The following is an 11,380-nucleotide window of genomic DNA, read 5'->3' as shown; positions in this document are numbered from 1 at the left end:
ACTTTCCAGAAGGCCAACAATTCACTAAAAATGTTTTTTTTATTGGTCTTATGAAGTATTCTAATTTGTTGAGATGTGAGCCAAAATCATCACAATTAAAAAGAACCAAAGACTTAAACTACTTCAGTCTGTGTGCGTTGAATTTATTTAGTACACGAGTTTCACAATTTGAGTTGAATTACTGAAATAAATGAACTTTCCACGACATTCAAATTTATTGAGATGCACCTGTGTGTGTATATATATATATACACACACACACACACTGACGAGTCATTACATTATGACCAACTATCTAATGGTGATTTTCCACTGCATGGTACGGCACAGCTCGCTTTTATAACCTGTAGAACCTCTGGTACTATAATGTCAACAGCAGGTCCTCCAGTTCCCATACATTGCGGAGTGATGGTGATGTAGTGCAAACCTGCTTTTCGATTGGGTTCATTTCAGGTGAATTTGGAGGCCAAGTCATTAAAAGAAATTCACCATCATGTTCCTCAAACCACTCCTTAACGATTCTGGCAGTGTGGCATGGCACATTATCCTAATGGTAATGGCCATCACCGGCAACAAACACAGTTGCCATGAATGGGTGCACTTGGTCTGCAACGATGTTCAGATACCTAACAGCTGTCAGGGATTGTGCCATTGGGATAATGGGGCCTTAAAGTTTCCCAAGAAAACATCGCCCACAGCATAACACCGCCACTGCTGGCCTGTGTCCGCCCAACAGTGCATCCAGGTACCATAACCTCTGTTGGTAATCGGTGTATCCGCACTCGGCCATTGACGTGATGCACCAGGAATCTTGATTCATCCGACCAGGCCAATTTCTTCCAATCATCCACACTCCAATCTTGATGATCTTGAGCCCATTTAATGCTTTGTTGAGGGAGCATGGGGATTCGGCTGGGTTGATGGCTACGCAGGCCCATATACAGAAGGCTGCAGTGAACTGTGTGCTGTGACACACTGCCCTGGTCACCACTGTTGTAGCTGCTGGTGATTTGTCACACGGTGGCCTTGTAGTCACTGTGAACAATGTGCGACAGTTTCCTCTCCTCTCTGGCAACAATAAGCTGTGGACGACACATGGTTGGACGGCGGTTCGTCGTTTGGCTATCCGTGCACCACTTTTGATACATACTCACTACAGTGGCACGTGAACAACCCACAAGGCGCACTGTTTCTGAGATCGAAGTTCTGAGGCACCGTGCCATCAATTTGTCCTTTATCAAACTCCCACAAATCAGCAGCTTTTCCCATTCTGACACCAAACACTCTACTGACCGAAAGCCAGTCCTTGGGTGATATATATACTGCTCTGTGAACTGCACCAGCGGCACCATTCGGTTGCCAGGCATGCTCATTGGTCCTAACATAATGGGGGTGGTCATAATATACTGGTTCATCATGTGTGTGTATATATATATATATATAATAATAATAATTTTCAATGGGAATTTCAGACAATTTTCCCTCCAATCAATCATATGAAACGGACACAAACAATACATGTTTGGTTACAGTAAAAGATTCTGAACATTTCCTTTGTTACTGGCCAGGAAAAAATACAGTTCATACAGTGGAATGTTGTCATATTGTGTGGTAAGTTGTCACTGTCAACCTGCAATTAATGGAACAGCTAATTTTAAACTAAATAGTAGCTATATATATACTATTATGAAACAGCAAAAATGTTAACGGTATCACAAAAACAATGTTTGACCCAAATGAAGGTCTAATTTTAGTTTGAGGGGCAAAATTCACAAACACACACAATTGCAAGATAGGGCTGATATACGTTTGAAACTATAACAACAATTAACTCTGCCAGAGAAAACAAGTAGGCCTATTTATGACTCAAACCTGATAATTACAGATAGTGGTTCTTCTCAATTCCAGTCCTGGGGACTCACTGTTTGCACATTTTGTATGTCTCTCTTATCTGACACAATCAATTCAGTTCACAAAGCTCTGATCTGAATCAGGTGTGTTAAATAAGGGAGACATGCAAAATGTGCAGAACAGGGGGTCCACAGGACTGGAATTCAAACGGGATCCACAGGACTGGAATTCAACCAGTGGTTACAGAGATATAACAGAACTGTGACAACTAGCCCCGGTCTCCTCTACATCTGTAATCACATTCACACACATTAAAGTAACATCAATATACCATGTCAGATATATTTCTGTATCTTCACTCGGAAGTCACCGGACCCTCAAAAGTAGTGATGTCCGCTTCGCGAACGAATCGTTCGATTTAACCGGTTCTTCTTAGTGAACAAGACTAATTTATTGACGTCATAACTGTAAAACATCCTAGTTTGCAGATCACTGCCTGTATATGTGTTGATGCTTTAGATACAAAAATCCAAATTGTAAGAAACGTATCAGATTATAATGATGTTTTAATTGACTGATGTTATGATTACTGACTTTATATTTGAATGTGTTAAGCCCGCGATAGACTTAACGCCATTACGTCATCGCCAATTACGTCATTACGTCGAGCGTAAAATAACCGGTGAACCGGTTTTTTCAACCGGTTTATTGAATCGAACTGTCCGAAAGAACCGGTTCGCGGAAAAGAACCGAACTTCCCATCACTACTCAAAAGGACACACGCTGCCTGCTGTCATGTGGATGTCGGTGTGCAACAATAAAAGCTGACCGTGCGGAAAGCTGCATTCGTTTATTAAATGAGCTGTCTGTAACTTAATTTAATATTTTAAAAAAGATGTTTGAATGCGCAAATGTGCTAATATTTGTTCATGTAATTTAAAAGAGTAGAATACGTAATATCACTAACAGGAATAACATATTTATGTTGAGTTGTGTACACAGTGTAGGAACTATTGATAGCGTTTCTAGTCAGCTCATATATAGCGGTGCGCCACACTCTAGTAAACATCCGGTGGAGTTCACGCGTGTATTCCCAATATTTAGTTAATTTTGTTCATAATTCTGGGTGAATTCATTTAAAGCGTCATGAGTTTATTTCTCCCTAAACTGTCGTGTAAAAAAGACATTGATGACGCCATTAAATCGGTCGCTGAGAAGGTTTTAGTTCTGCGATTCGGCAGAGATGAAGATTCTGTGTGTTTACAGCTGGACGAGATTGTGAGTTATGATGATCATGATCCTCATATTTACTAACAAATGAATTATGTGGTATATGTTTTCTTTTGGGTCTATATCACGTCTTATATTTGCACATGTGCGTATTTAATAGCCACGTGCTTAACTTGCATTCTCTCACACACACAAATATAAAGTTTCTATATTTAGTAGATATTTAAGTATATATAAATAAACTACACGGACACAAACACACACACACACACACACACACACATATATATATATATATATACACATACATATATATATATATACACATACATACATATATACATAAATCTCTCTCACTATTATTTTTATATGTTCATATGTGCATAATTAATGGCTTTAAGCTTAATTTTAAAACTTTATTTAAAATGTTAATTTAATAGGAGCCTGATAAAAATGCTCATGTAAAAGAAAAATCTCAGACGGTCTTTTTTTGCATCTGAAGTCTTCATGTATATAATACACACACTATTTGCATATTTAATAGATACAGTGGGTATAGAAAAGAATCACCCCCTTTAAAATAATCACATTTTGTTGCTTTGCAGCCTGAAATGAAGACGGACCCAGTTTTAGTTTTATCCAGCTGTATTTACTCAGTGCAACTTAGAACATCCAAGTGAAGGATATAACACCGACATGTCAGAAAAAATAAAAAAACAGAACATCACGCTGAGTTGCAAAAAGGATCACCCCCTCCTAAAAATGACTTATAAACTCAATCAGGGGGAGCTAATTACCTTCTCAATGGCACACAAAGCCATTTGACTTTCAACTGTGATCAGCTGTGGTCATTTTGATTAGCTCAGCATGAAAAGAGCTTTCCTGTAGCATTTCAGTCCTTGGTAGTGCAGCTGAAGCAAACAATCAACTATGGGTGGCAAGGCACTGTCAAAAGATCTCCGGGATAAAGCTGTGGACAGGCACAAGTCAGAAGATGGATCCAAAAAAATTCAAAGGCTTTATCAATGCCTAGAAGCACAGCGAAGTCTATTATTAAGAGGTATTTGGTACAACACAGAGCCTCCCTGGATCAGGACGTCGCTCCAAACTGGATGAAAGAGCCATGAGGAAACTGGTCAGAGAAGCTACCAAGAGACTTACAGCAACTCTGAAGCAGCTGCAGGAATTTATGACAAAGAGTGCTCATTGTGTGCATGTGACAACAATATCACAAATTCTCCACAAATGTGGCTTGTTTGGGAGGACTGAATGAAAAAGCCACTCCTCAAGAAAGGCCACATGCAGTCATGACTGAGCTTTGCCAAAACACACCTTAAAGATTCTGAGGCCACATTAGACTAAAATTGAATTATTTGGCCTCAACACCAAACGATATATCTGGCAGAAATCCAATATAGCTCACCATCCAAATAACACCATTCCTACAGTAAAGCATGGAGGGGGTAATATCCTGTTATGGGGGTGTTTCTCTGCAACAGGGACTGGAGCACTTGTTAGAATAGAAGGAAAAATGGATGGGGCAAAATAGCATCAAATTCTTGAGAAAGTTGTCAATGGGAAGAAGGTTTACCTTCCAACATGACAATGACCCAAAGCACACAGCAAAACTGAGCACACAGTGCAAAGCAACAAAATGTGATTATTTTAAAGGGGGTGATTCTTTTCTATACCCACTGTATTTAGATAAAGGTAATAATTGAAATATCTATTATACATTTAAATCTATGCACTGTATATACACACACACACACAAATGTATATGTGTGTGTGTGTATATATATATATATATATATATTTGTATATGTGCCTGTTTAATAGATATTTATTTAATAAATTTATTTATTTATACTTTAAAAGTCACAATTTAAATGTGCATATATATATATATATATATGTAAACACACACATGCATACATACTGTTACCACCAAATACACAAAATAATGTTCTTTTTAGCAACATCATGTGACCCCTTTAAAATTAACTTGCTGAAATGGATGTTTCCAAAGAAGTGTTTGGAAACAAGAAAGATAAATTTGATGCATAAGTAATCATGGTATTTCATGTTCTGGCACATACATTTCAGCGGTCATAATTTCCTCTTTAGCTGTTTAATTGATATTTCACTGAAGTTGTTCATATCACTCCACTCAGATTTTGATTTATTTCCATTCAGATCTCCAGATCATACCAAGTTTGTGGGAAGTTTCAAAACCAAACAGGACTTCATGGATCTGATTGAAGTGATCTATCGAGGCGCCATGAGAGGAAAACTGATCGTCCAAAGCCCGATCGACCCAAGAAACGTTCCCAAATATGATCTACTGTACCATGACATCTAGCATTGAGTTTTACACAACAGTATTAGAGTCAAGAATCACGTCTTCTGACAGAGTGACTAGTTAAAGTGAGCTTTGTCAGGATGTAGAGTTTCCTGTGGAAATGACAATCTGATGTATTCTGCGTATTGTGAAATTTTTGTATGATGTTTTCAAAGTAAAGCATATTGGTTTTACACTTCTAGAAGTTTAATGACATTGATGGTAATTTTAAACTACTTCAAACAATTTTTTTACTACTTTTACTACTTCATCAGATTTGGAGAAATGTAGCATTATATCATTTGCTCACCAGTGGATCCTCTGCAGTGAATGGGTGCCGTCAGAATGAGAGTCCAAACAGCTGATAAAAACATCACAATAATCTACAAGTAATCCACACGACTCCAGTCCATCAATTAATATCTTAAGTCAAATCAAAAGCTGCATGTTTGGAAAAAAAAAAATCCATCAAGACGTTTTTAACTTCTGGCTAAAATGCCATAATCCATAATAATGCTTCCTTCAGTGAGGAAGCATTATTGTCCATCCCCAATTGTCCTCTCACATCAAAATCCACCAACATTTTTGTTTAGAACTGTTTTGGCTTGTAAACGGTGCTTGATCTGTGCATATTTCTCTTCTGATTTAGACCAGATTACTTTTTCACTGGAGGAAGCGTTATTATGGATTATAGACTCGTATTTTAGTTAAAAATGTCTTATTGATGGACTTGTTTCATACAAACACGCAGCTTTTGGCTTCACAAGACATTAATTGATGGACTGGAGTCATGTGGATTATTGTGATGTTTTTATCAGCTGTTTGGACTCTCATTCTGACGGCATCCATTCACTGCAGAGGATCCATCGGTGAGCAAGTGATATAATGCTACATTTCTCCAAATCTCATGAAGAAACAAACAAGTCTTTTTTACAATAATCAGACAGAAATGATCATTTTGATGCAAAGTCTTTTATTTATTTCAGAAACCCTTCAGGTCAGTCCATTTGTGTGATCATATTGAGTTGTTGTTTTGGTCCTTTGCACGGCTCTTGCTCCTGGTGATGATTTCAAATGGAGTTGGCGTGGCTTTAGGTTTGATGGTCTTGCTGAAGAAGCGAAAAACAGACTCCATGCAGATGGTGGGCGCAGAGTCATGGCACTGAGTACCTGCGGAAATCTGCGGGCAACCGGCCTTCAGAGACCCGACAGAGCGATTCAGGGGTTTGGTGCTGAGAATCCAAGTTCTGGAGTGGGATTTCAGCCAGTCGCGTCCAGCCTTTCCCAACAGCTGATGCCACAGGTTGTGAGATGAATCCAAGAAAGCCACAGCCTTCACACGACGCTGAACCTCTTCAAGCTGATAGCAAAGTAGATCCACAAAAGCCAAGCCTCCATAGCCGTGAGCGACCACAAAAATGTGCTCAGCGGAGCTCCGGGAAACTAAGCGTTCCCAGACCAGATGGACGTGATGTTCTAGAGTTTTCCCACCCTCGTTAGGGTTCATTATGATAACGGCACATGACTCCAGCGCAGCCCAGCGAAGATACGGGATCTGACTGCCTCGCTCCAGTCCCTCGTGAGCAGAAAGCTTCCAGCTCCACACGCCGCTCCGCACTGTTCCCCAGTCCTGAATCAGAACCAGAAGACTCCCAGGTTGATACAGTGCTCCTGGACTCATGAATACAAAACCGTCCTCCTCGAGATGCACCCTAATAAGGTGAAAGTTCCTCTCTAAGAGGTCGTACACGTGCTGAGTGATGTAGTGACAGAGGCTGTGATGTTCCCGTTCGGTTCCACGGACGTCATCAAGCCTAAAGGGGAACCTGTAGGGTTCACAGGTGACTTTGTGCCGCAGTTGACCGTCCTCAGAAAATGAGTATGGAAAATCCGATTGAACTGGATTACGGCTCGAGTCTGAGCACTCCAACATCATGTGGCACCTGAAATATAAGTATATCTGTAAAAGTCTGGAATAAGGATTTGCTCACCAAGACTGATTTATTTAATCAAAAATACATTAAAAACAGTAATGTGAAATATTAATACAACTTAAAATAGTTTTTCTATCTGAATGTGTAGTAAAATATAATTTATTCCTGTGATCAAAGCTGAATTTTCAGCATCATTACTCCAGTCTTCAATGTCACATGATCCTTCAGAAATCATTCTAATATGCTGAATTGCTGCTCAAGACACATTTCTGATTATCTTACCCTAAACTTTTGAATAGTAGTATATCATAGTTTCCACAAAAGTATGATTCAAAATGCATTGACAAAAATCAGAAATGTTTCTTGAGCAACAAGTTTCTTCAGCTTTGATCACAGGAATAAATTACATTTTACAATATATTCACATAGCAAACATATTTTAAATTGTAATAATATTTCTCTGTTTTTACTGCCTTTATGATCAAATAAATGCAGCCTTGGTGAGCAGAAAATATTTCTCTCAAGACGTTAAAAAAAATCCTAATTAATACAATCTTGTTTGAAAAAATGCTTTATAAGCCATCATTCATCTGATCTGACTTTAAATTCTGAATAAAGCATTTGTTTTTATAAATTTACCCAATGGATACTAATAAAGAAAATTACCTACTAACAATGTAGTCTGAGGACTTGCTAAAGTTATTCCTGATGTAGCTCCTGACTGCTGAGATGTGTGCTATCAGTGATCATGTGACAGGTGTTTCTGATTGACATGAGGGTGTGGCTTCAGGTGTTTAGTGAATATTAGGGCACTGCAGTGCTTACCATGCAAAAATGTATACCATGTGTTCTCAACTCTGGCCCTCGAGATTCAGAGTTGAGCTCCAGCCTTGATCAAACTCACCTGCCTGTAACTCTAGTAATCTTGAAGACCCTGATTAGCTTGTTCAGGTGTGTTTGATCAGGGTTGGAGCTAAACTCTGCAGGAAAATGGATCTCGAGGGCCAGAGTTGAGAACCCTGGCTGTATACTGACCACTGTTTCTTAAAATAGTCTAAAAATAAATATGGCCAATTTGCTTTTTAATCCATTTTTGTGTAAAATGTCTCTATTCGTATATACTGACAAATGCAATGCTTTGTTGGATAGCTATAGTATGCACTGTGTTCTGTTGTATACTGTACATGTTTGTCAAAGTAGTAGGCCAATTCCAGGCATATATTTTGTTTACATATTGTGCACAATTTAAATTATATATATCTATCTATATATCTATCTATATATATATATATATATACATATATATATATATATTACATTTGTATATAATATAGTTTGCCCAGATTGTATAGTACCTTGCTTTTCACTTTTGCACTAAACAGGGATACTTTTAAATCAATTAATTGGTAAGGTTTGAATTTTTACATAAATGTTGTTACACAGAATGACAATGTAACATTATTTCAACCAAATTTTGACATTTTATTCCCCAAAAACTTATTTGAAACCTTAAAAGTAGACACTTTACTTACATTTAATGTAATAAAATACTTTAAAATACTTTTGTAAATTTATTTTGATGCGGACATCTTAATGTGTGTGTATATTATTTATATATATATATATATATAGTTAACTGAATTATAATTACGCGGAACTCATTATGCGCATGACTGTTTCCACCGGCTGAATTTCACCGACAAACCGGGTGTTGAGCAAACATGGCAGCGACCTTGTGGATCCGACGAGACTGGTGTGAATCATAACTGAGAAGATATGAAGTATACGTTTATATTTTATATATAGAATTAAATTCTAGAATCAGCATGTTCTCAACGTTGAAGCACGCGTTTCTGGGCTTTGTCCGGACATCAAGCCAGCCAGGTAGAATGCAGATGAATAATCTTACAATATTAATTGTAATATATAATATTTCATATTAATTCTATTAGTACAACTAATACATAAATATTTTTTGGACATAAAGTATGGCGATACCATGTTTGGTATAGACATGTACACATGTACCATGAGTCAGTGTGATTTATATCCTTCATTTAATAGTCTGCAGTATTAACGTTACTGATTTTTAGATTGAACTTTACATGTTTGTGATAACCAGAGTGTCATAACTTGTCAAATGTGATATTTAGTGATATTTCACCCACTAAAACCGTGTTTACTAGTCGAATGAATTTGCTGAAATCGCTTTCTTCCACAGCAGATGTGCTGCAAAATAACCTGAAGGTCTTGGCAGCAGGATTGAGAATTTACGAAGTTCCACCAGACTTCAGCGGTAATGATCGTTCATACTGCACCAACATTTCACCAGTTAAACACTTTCACTCAGTCATTAAGTTAATTTATGATCGTTAGTTGATGCTTGTTGGTCTTGTATTATTTAAGCCCTTTCAACAAAGCATGTGAGCAGTTTCTGATTTCTTTGTTCTCAAGATCAAGAGTGTAGGGCTGCATGATTTGGAGATAAAACTAACTCTAACCCCAATTGTGACTTTTCAAATAAAAAGTGCAAATGCACTTTAAAATGTAACTTAAAAAAAAAAAAAAAAAAAATCCAGGTTTTGCTATGATGCAAAATTTGTCCAAAATCCATTAATACAGATAATAAGAATAATTTGTATTATTGTTGTTTCTGAATAGAATAAAAAAAAAATGATATAATTATTTTGTTTTTTTTAGATTTTGTTTTTGTATTTTTATATTTTACTTTAGTAACAACAATATTAACAAAAGAATAATTAGTTTTGTAAAATTTCACTGTAAAATAAAAAAAGAGTATTTAAGAAAAATATAATACTAATAATCATTTTATTTTACAACTAAAATTATAATACTACTATTTACGGCTGCCTTCATTTCATTGCTTATATTTAATTAAATGTGATTTAATTTTATAAATATATGCAGAGATATGAAGACAGCGGTTGTGCTTGAATAATCGCACTAAGCCATATTTCAGTTTTAAAAAAGCTCATTTTGGTTTTATTTTTTGATGAATTGTGCAGCCACTAAACTAGAGTGTGTGATTTATGTTTTTCTCTCATGCAGACGTGGTTCTACCAGACAAGCCTAAACTGAAGTTCCTCGAAAAGGTCCCAAATTTAAAACAAGCAAAGAAGGAGATGAAGAAGCTGCGAGATATCCAGGGACCGGCCAAAAGCACAAATACGTTCAGCGAAGGACAGTATGGGATCGTGGTCAGTGTTTTGAAGTAACCCAGAAAGTGTATGTTTATTTAGTACATATATTAAAGATCTCTGAATGTCATTGCATTATGTCTGTAGGCTCTGGGTGGAGGTTATTTGCACTGGGGTCACATGGAGATGATGCGTCTCACCATCAACCGCCGCATGGATCCCAGCACCACGTTTGCTGTGTGGCGCATCAAGGCCCCGTACAAGCCCATCACCCGTAAAGGCCTGGGTCAGCGCATGGGCGGCGGGAAGGGTGCCATCGATCACTATGTGACTCCGGTGAAATGCGGCCGGTTGGTGGTGGAGGTCGGAGGTCGCGTTGAGCTGGGTGAGGTGGAGGCTGTGCTCAAAGAAGTGGCCAAGAAGCTTCCCTTTCCAGCCAAGGTTTGTTCTGAGTAGATTTAGGTTCTGACTTCCTCTTTATGCTTTCATAATTGGCTTTTCCTCCAGAACGATGTGGCAATAAAGTGAATAAGGAAAGTGTTGTGTAACCTTTACTTGGAGGATGCGCTGTATGTTTTTTTTTCTGTTTATTTAGTAGGGCTGCACGATTAATCGAATAAATGATAATAATAAGAACTCAGATAAACCGTATATTGCCGTAATCGTGTGTTTATTAGTCACGTTGAATCAATGAAAGCAGTTGAATCTTCTGTTTATTTTCTGTTTATTTTCTGGGTTTCTTCTGCGAGGGGTATTTGGAGTTTCAGAGAGCGCCCTCTGGCCTTCGGATGGAGATTTACTGCTGATCATAGAACCGTGCTTCACTGAAAGATACGCATGACAATCGCAGCTTCTGTCGAATCGCG

General features: G+C 37.7%; 4 protein-coding genes across 11 annotated transcripts in view; 2 read left to right on the top strand and 2 right to left on the bottom strand.

Annotated features, from left to right (window-relative positions):
* trmt10c (tRNA methyltransferase 10C, mitochondrial RNase P subunit) overlaps positions 1–2,238 on the bottom strand; it is an 8,270-nt gene extending 6,032 nt beyond the window's left edge. Inside the window, exon 1 of one of the 4 annotated variants that reach the window (XM_016456843.1) lies at positions 2,183–2,238. The gene's annotated coding sequence lies outside the window, so the exon portion shown is untranslated. Of the gene's footprint in view, positions 1–1,872; positions 1,922–2,182 lie in introns of those variants that run through there. The other 3 variants (XM_016456846.1, XM_016456845.1, XM_016456844.1) reach the window with 3 other exon arrangements.
* Positions 2,239–2,883: 645 nt separating this feature from the next.
* On the top strand, positions 2,884–5,708 carry txnl4b (thioredoxin-like 4B). The gene is made up of 2 exons (XM_016456860.1): positions 2,884–3,148; positions 5,181–5,708. The coding sequence occupies exons 1-2, from the start codon at positions 2,998–3,000 to the stop codon at positions 5,441–5,443; spliced, it is 414 nt and encodes a 137-aa protein (XP_016312346.1). The 5' UTR covers positions 2,884–2,997; the 3' UTR covers positions 5,444–5,708.
* A 670-nt stretch (positions 5,709–6,378) lies between these two features.
* Positions 6,379–8,161, bottom strand: LOC107665817 (protein FAM172A). Of its 4 annotated transcripts, none has more exons than XM_016456853.1 (2): positions 8,023–8,161; positions 6,379–7,365 (listed from the first exon to the last, which is right to left on the bottom strand). In XM_016456853.1, exon 2 carries the CDS (start codon positions 7,356–7,358, stop codon positions 6,438–6,440), a length of 921 nt encoding a protein of 306 aa, XP_016312339.1. In that variant the 5' UTR covers positions 7,359–7,365; positions 8,023–8,161; the 3' UTR covers positions 6,379–6,437. The 4 variants fall into 4 exon arrangements, with proteins under 4 accessions (XP_016312339.1, XP_016312340.1, XP_016312338.1 ...); XM_016456854.1 differs by having other exon boundaries at positions 8,031–8,161; XM_016456852.1 differs by having other exon boundaries at positions 8,027–8,160.
* Positions 8,162–9,031: 870 nt separating this feature from the next.
* Positions 9,032–11,380, top strand: part of mrpl16 (mitochondrial ribosomal protein L16) — a 6,242-nt gene continuing 3,893 nt past the window's right edge. The window contains exons 1-4 of one of the 2 annotated variants that reach the window (XM_016456859.1): positions 9,032–9,240; positions 9,581–9,652; positions 10,426–10,574; positions 10,662–10,955. In XM_016456859.1, the coding sequence (XP_016312345.1) occupies positions 9,183–9,240; positions 9,581–9,652; positions 10,426–10,574; positions 10,662–10,955 (573 nt within the window). In that variant the 5' untranslated portion in view covers positions 9,032–9,182. Of the gene's footprint in view, positions 9,241–9,577; positions 9,653–10,425; positions 10,575–10,661; positions 10,956–11,380 lie in introns of both variants that reach the window. The other variant, XM_016456858.1, reaches the window with a different exon arrangement.

This window comes from Sinocyclocheilus anshuiensis, unplaced genomic scaffold, assembly GCF_001515605.1.
Source record: "Sinocyclocheilus anshuiensis isolate Anshui unplaced genomic scaffold, SAMN03320099.WGS_v1.1 scaffold856, whole genome shotgun sequence".
Taxonomy (NCBI): Eukaryota; Metazoa; Chordata; class Actinopteri; order Cypriniformes; family Cyprinidae; genus Sinocyclocheilus; species Sinocyclocheilus anshuiensis.
This window is presented reverse-complemented; position numbering and strand designations above follow the sequence as displayed.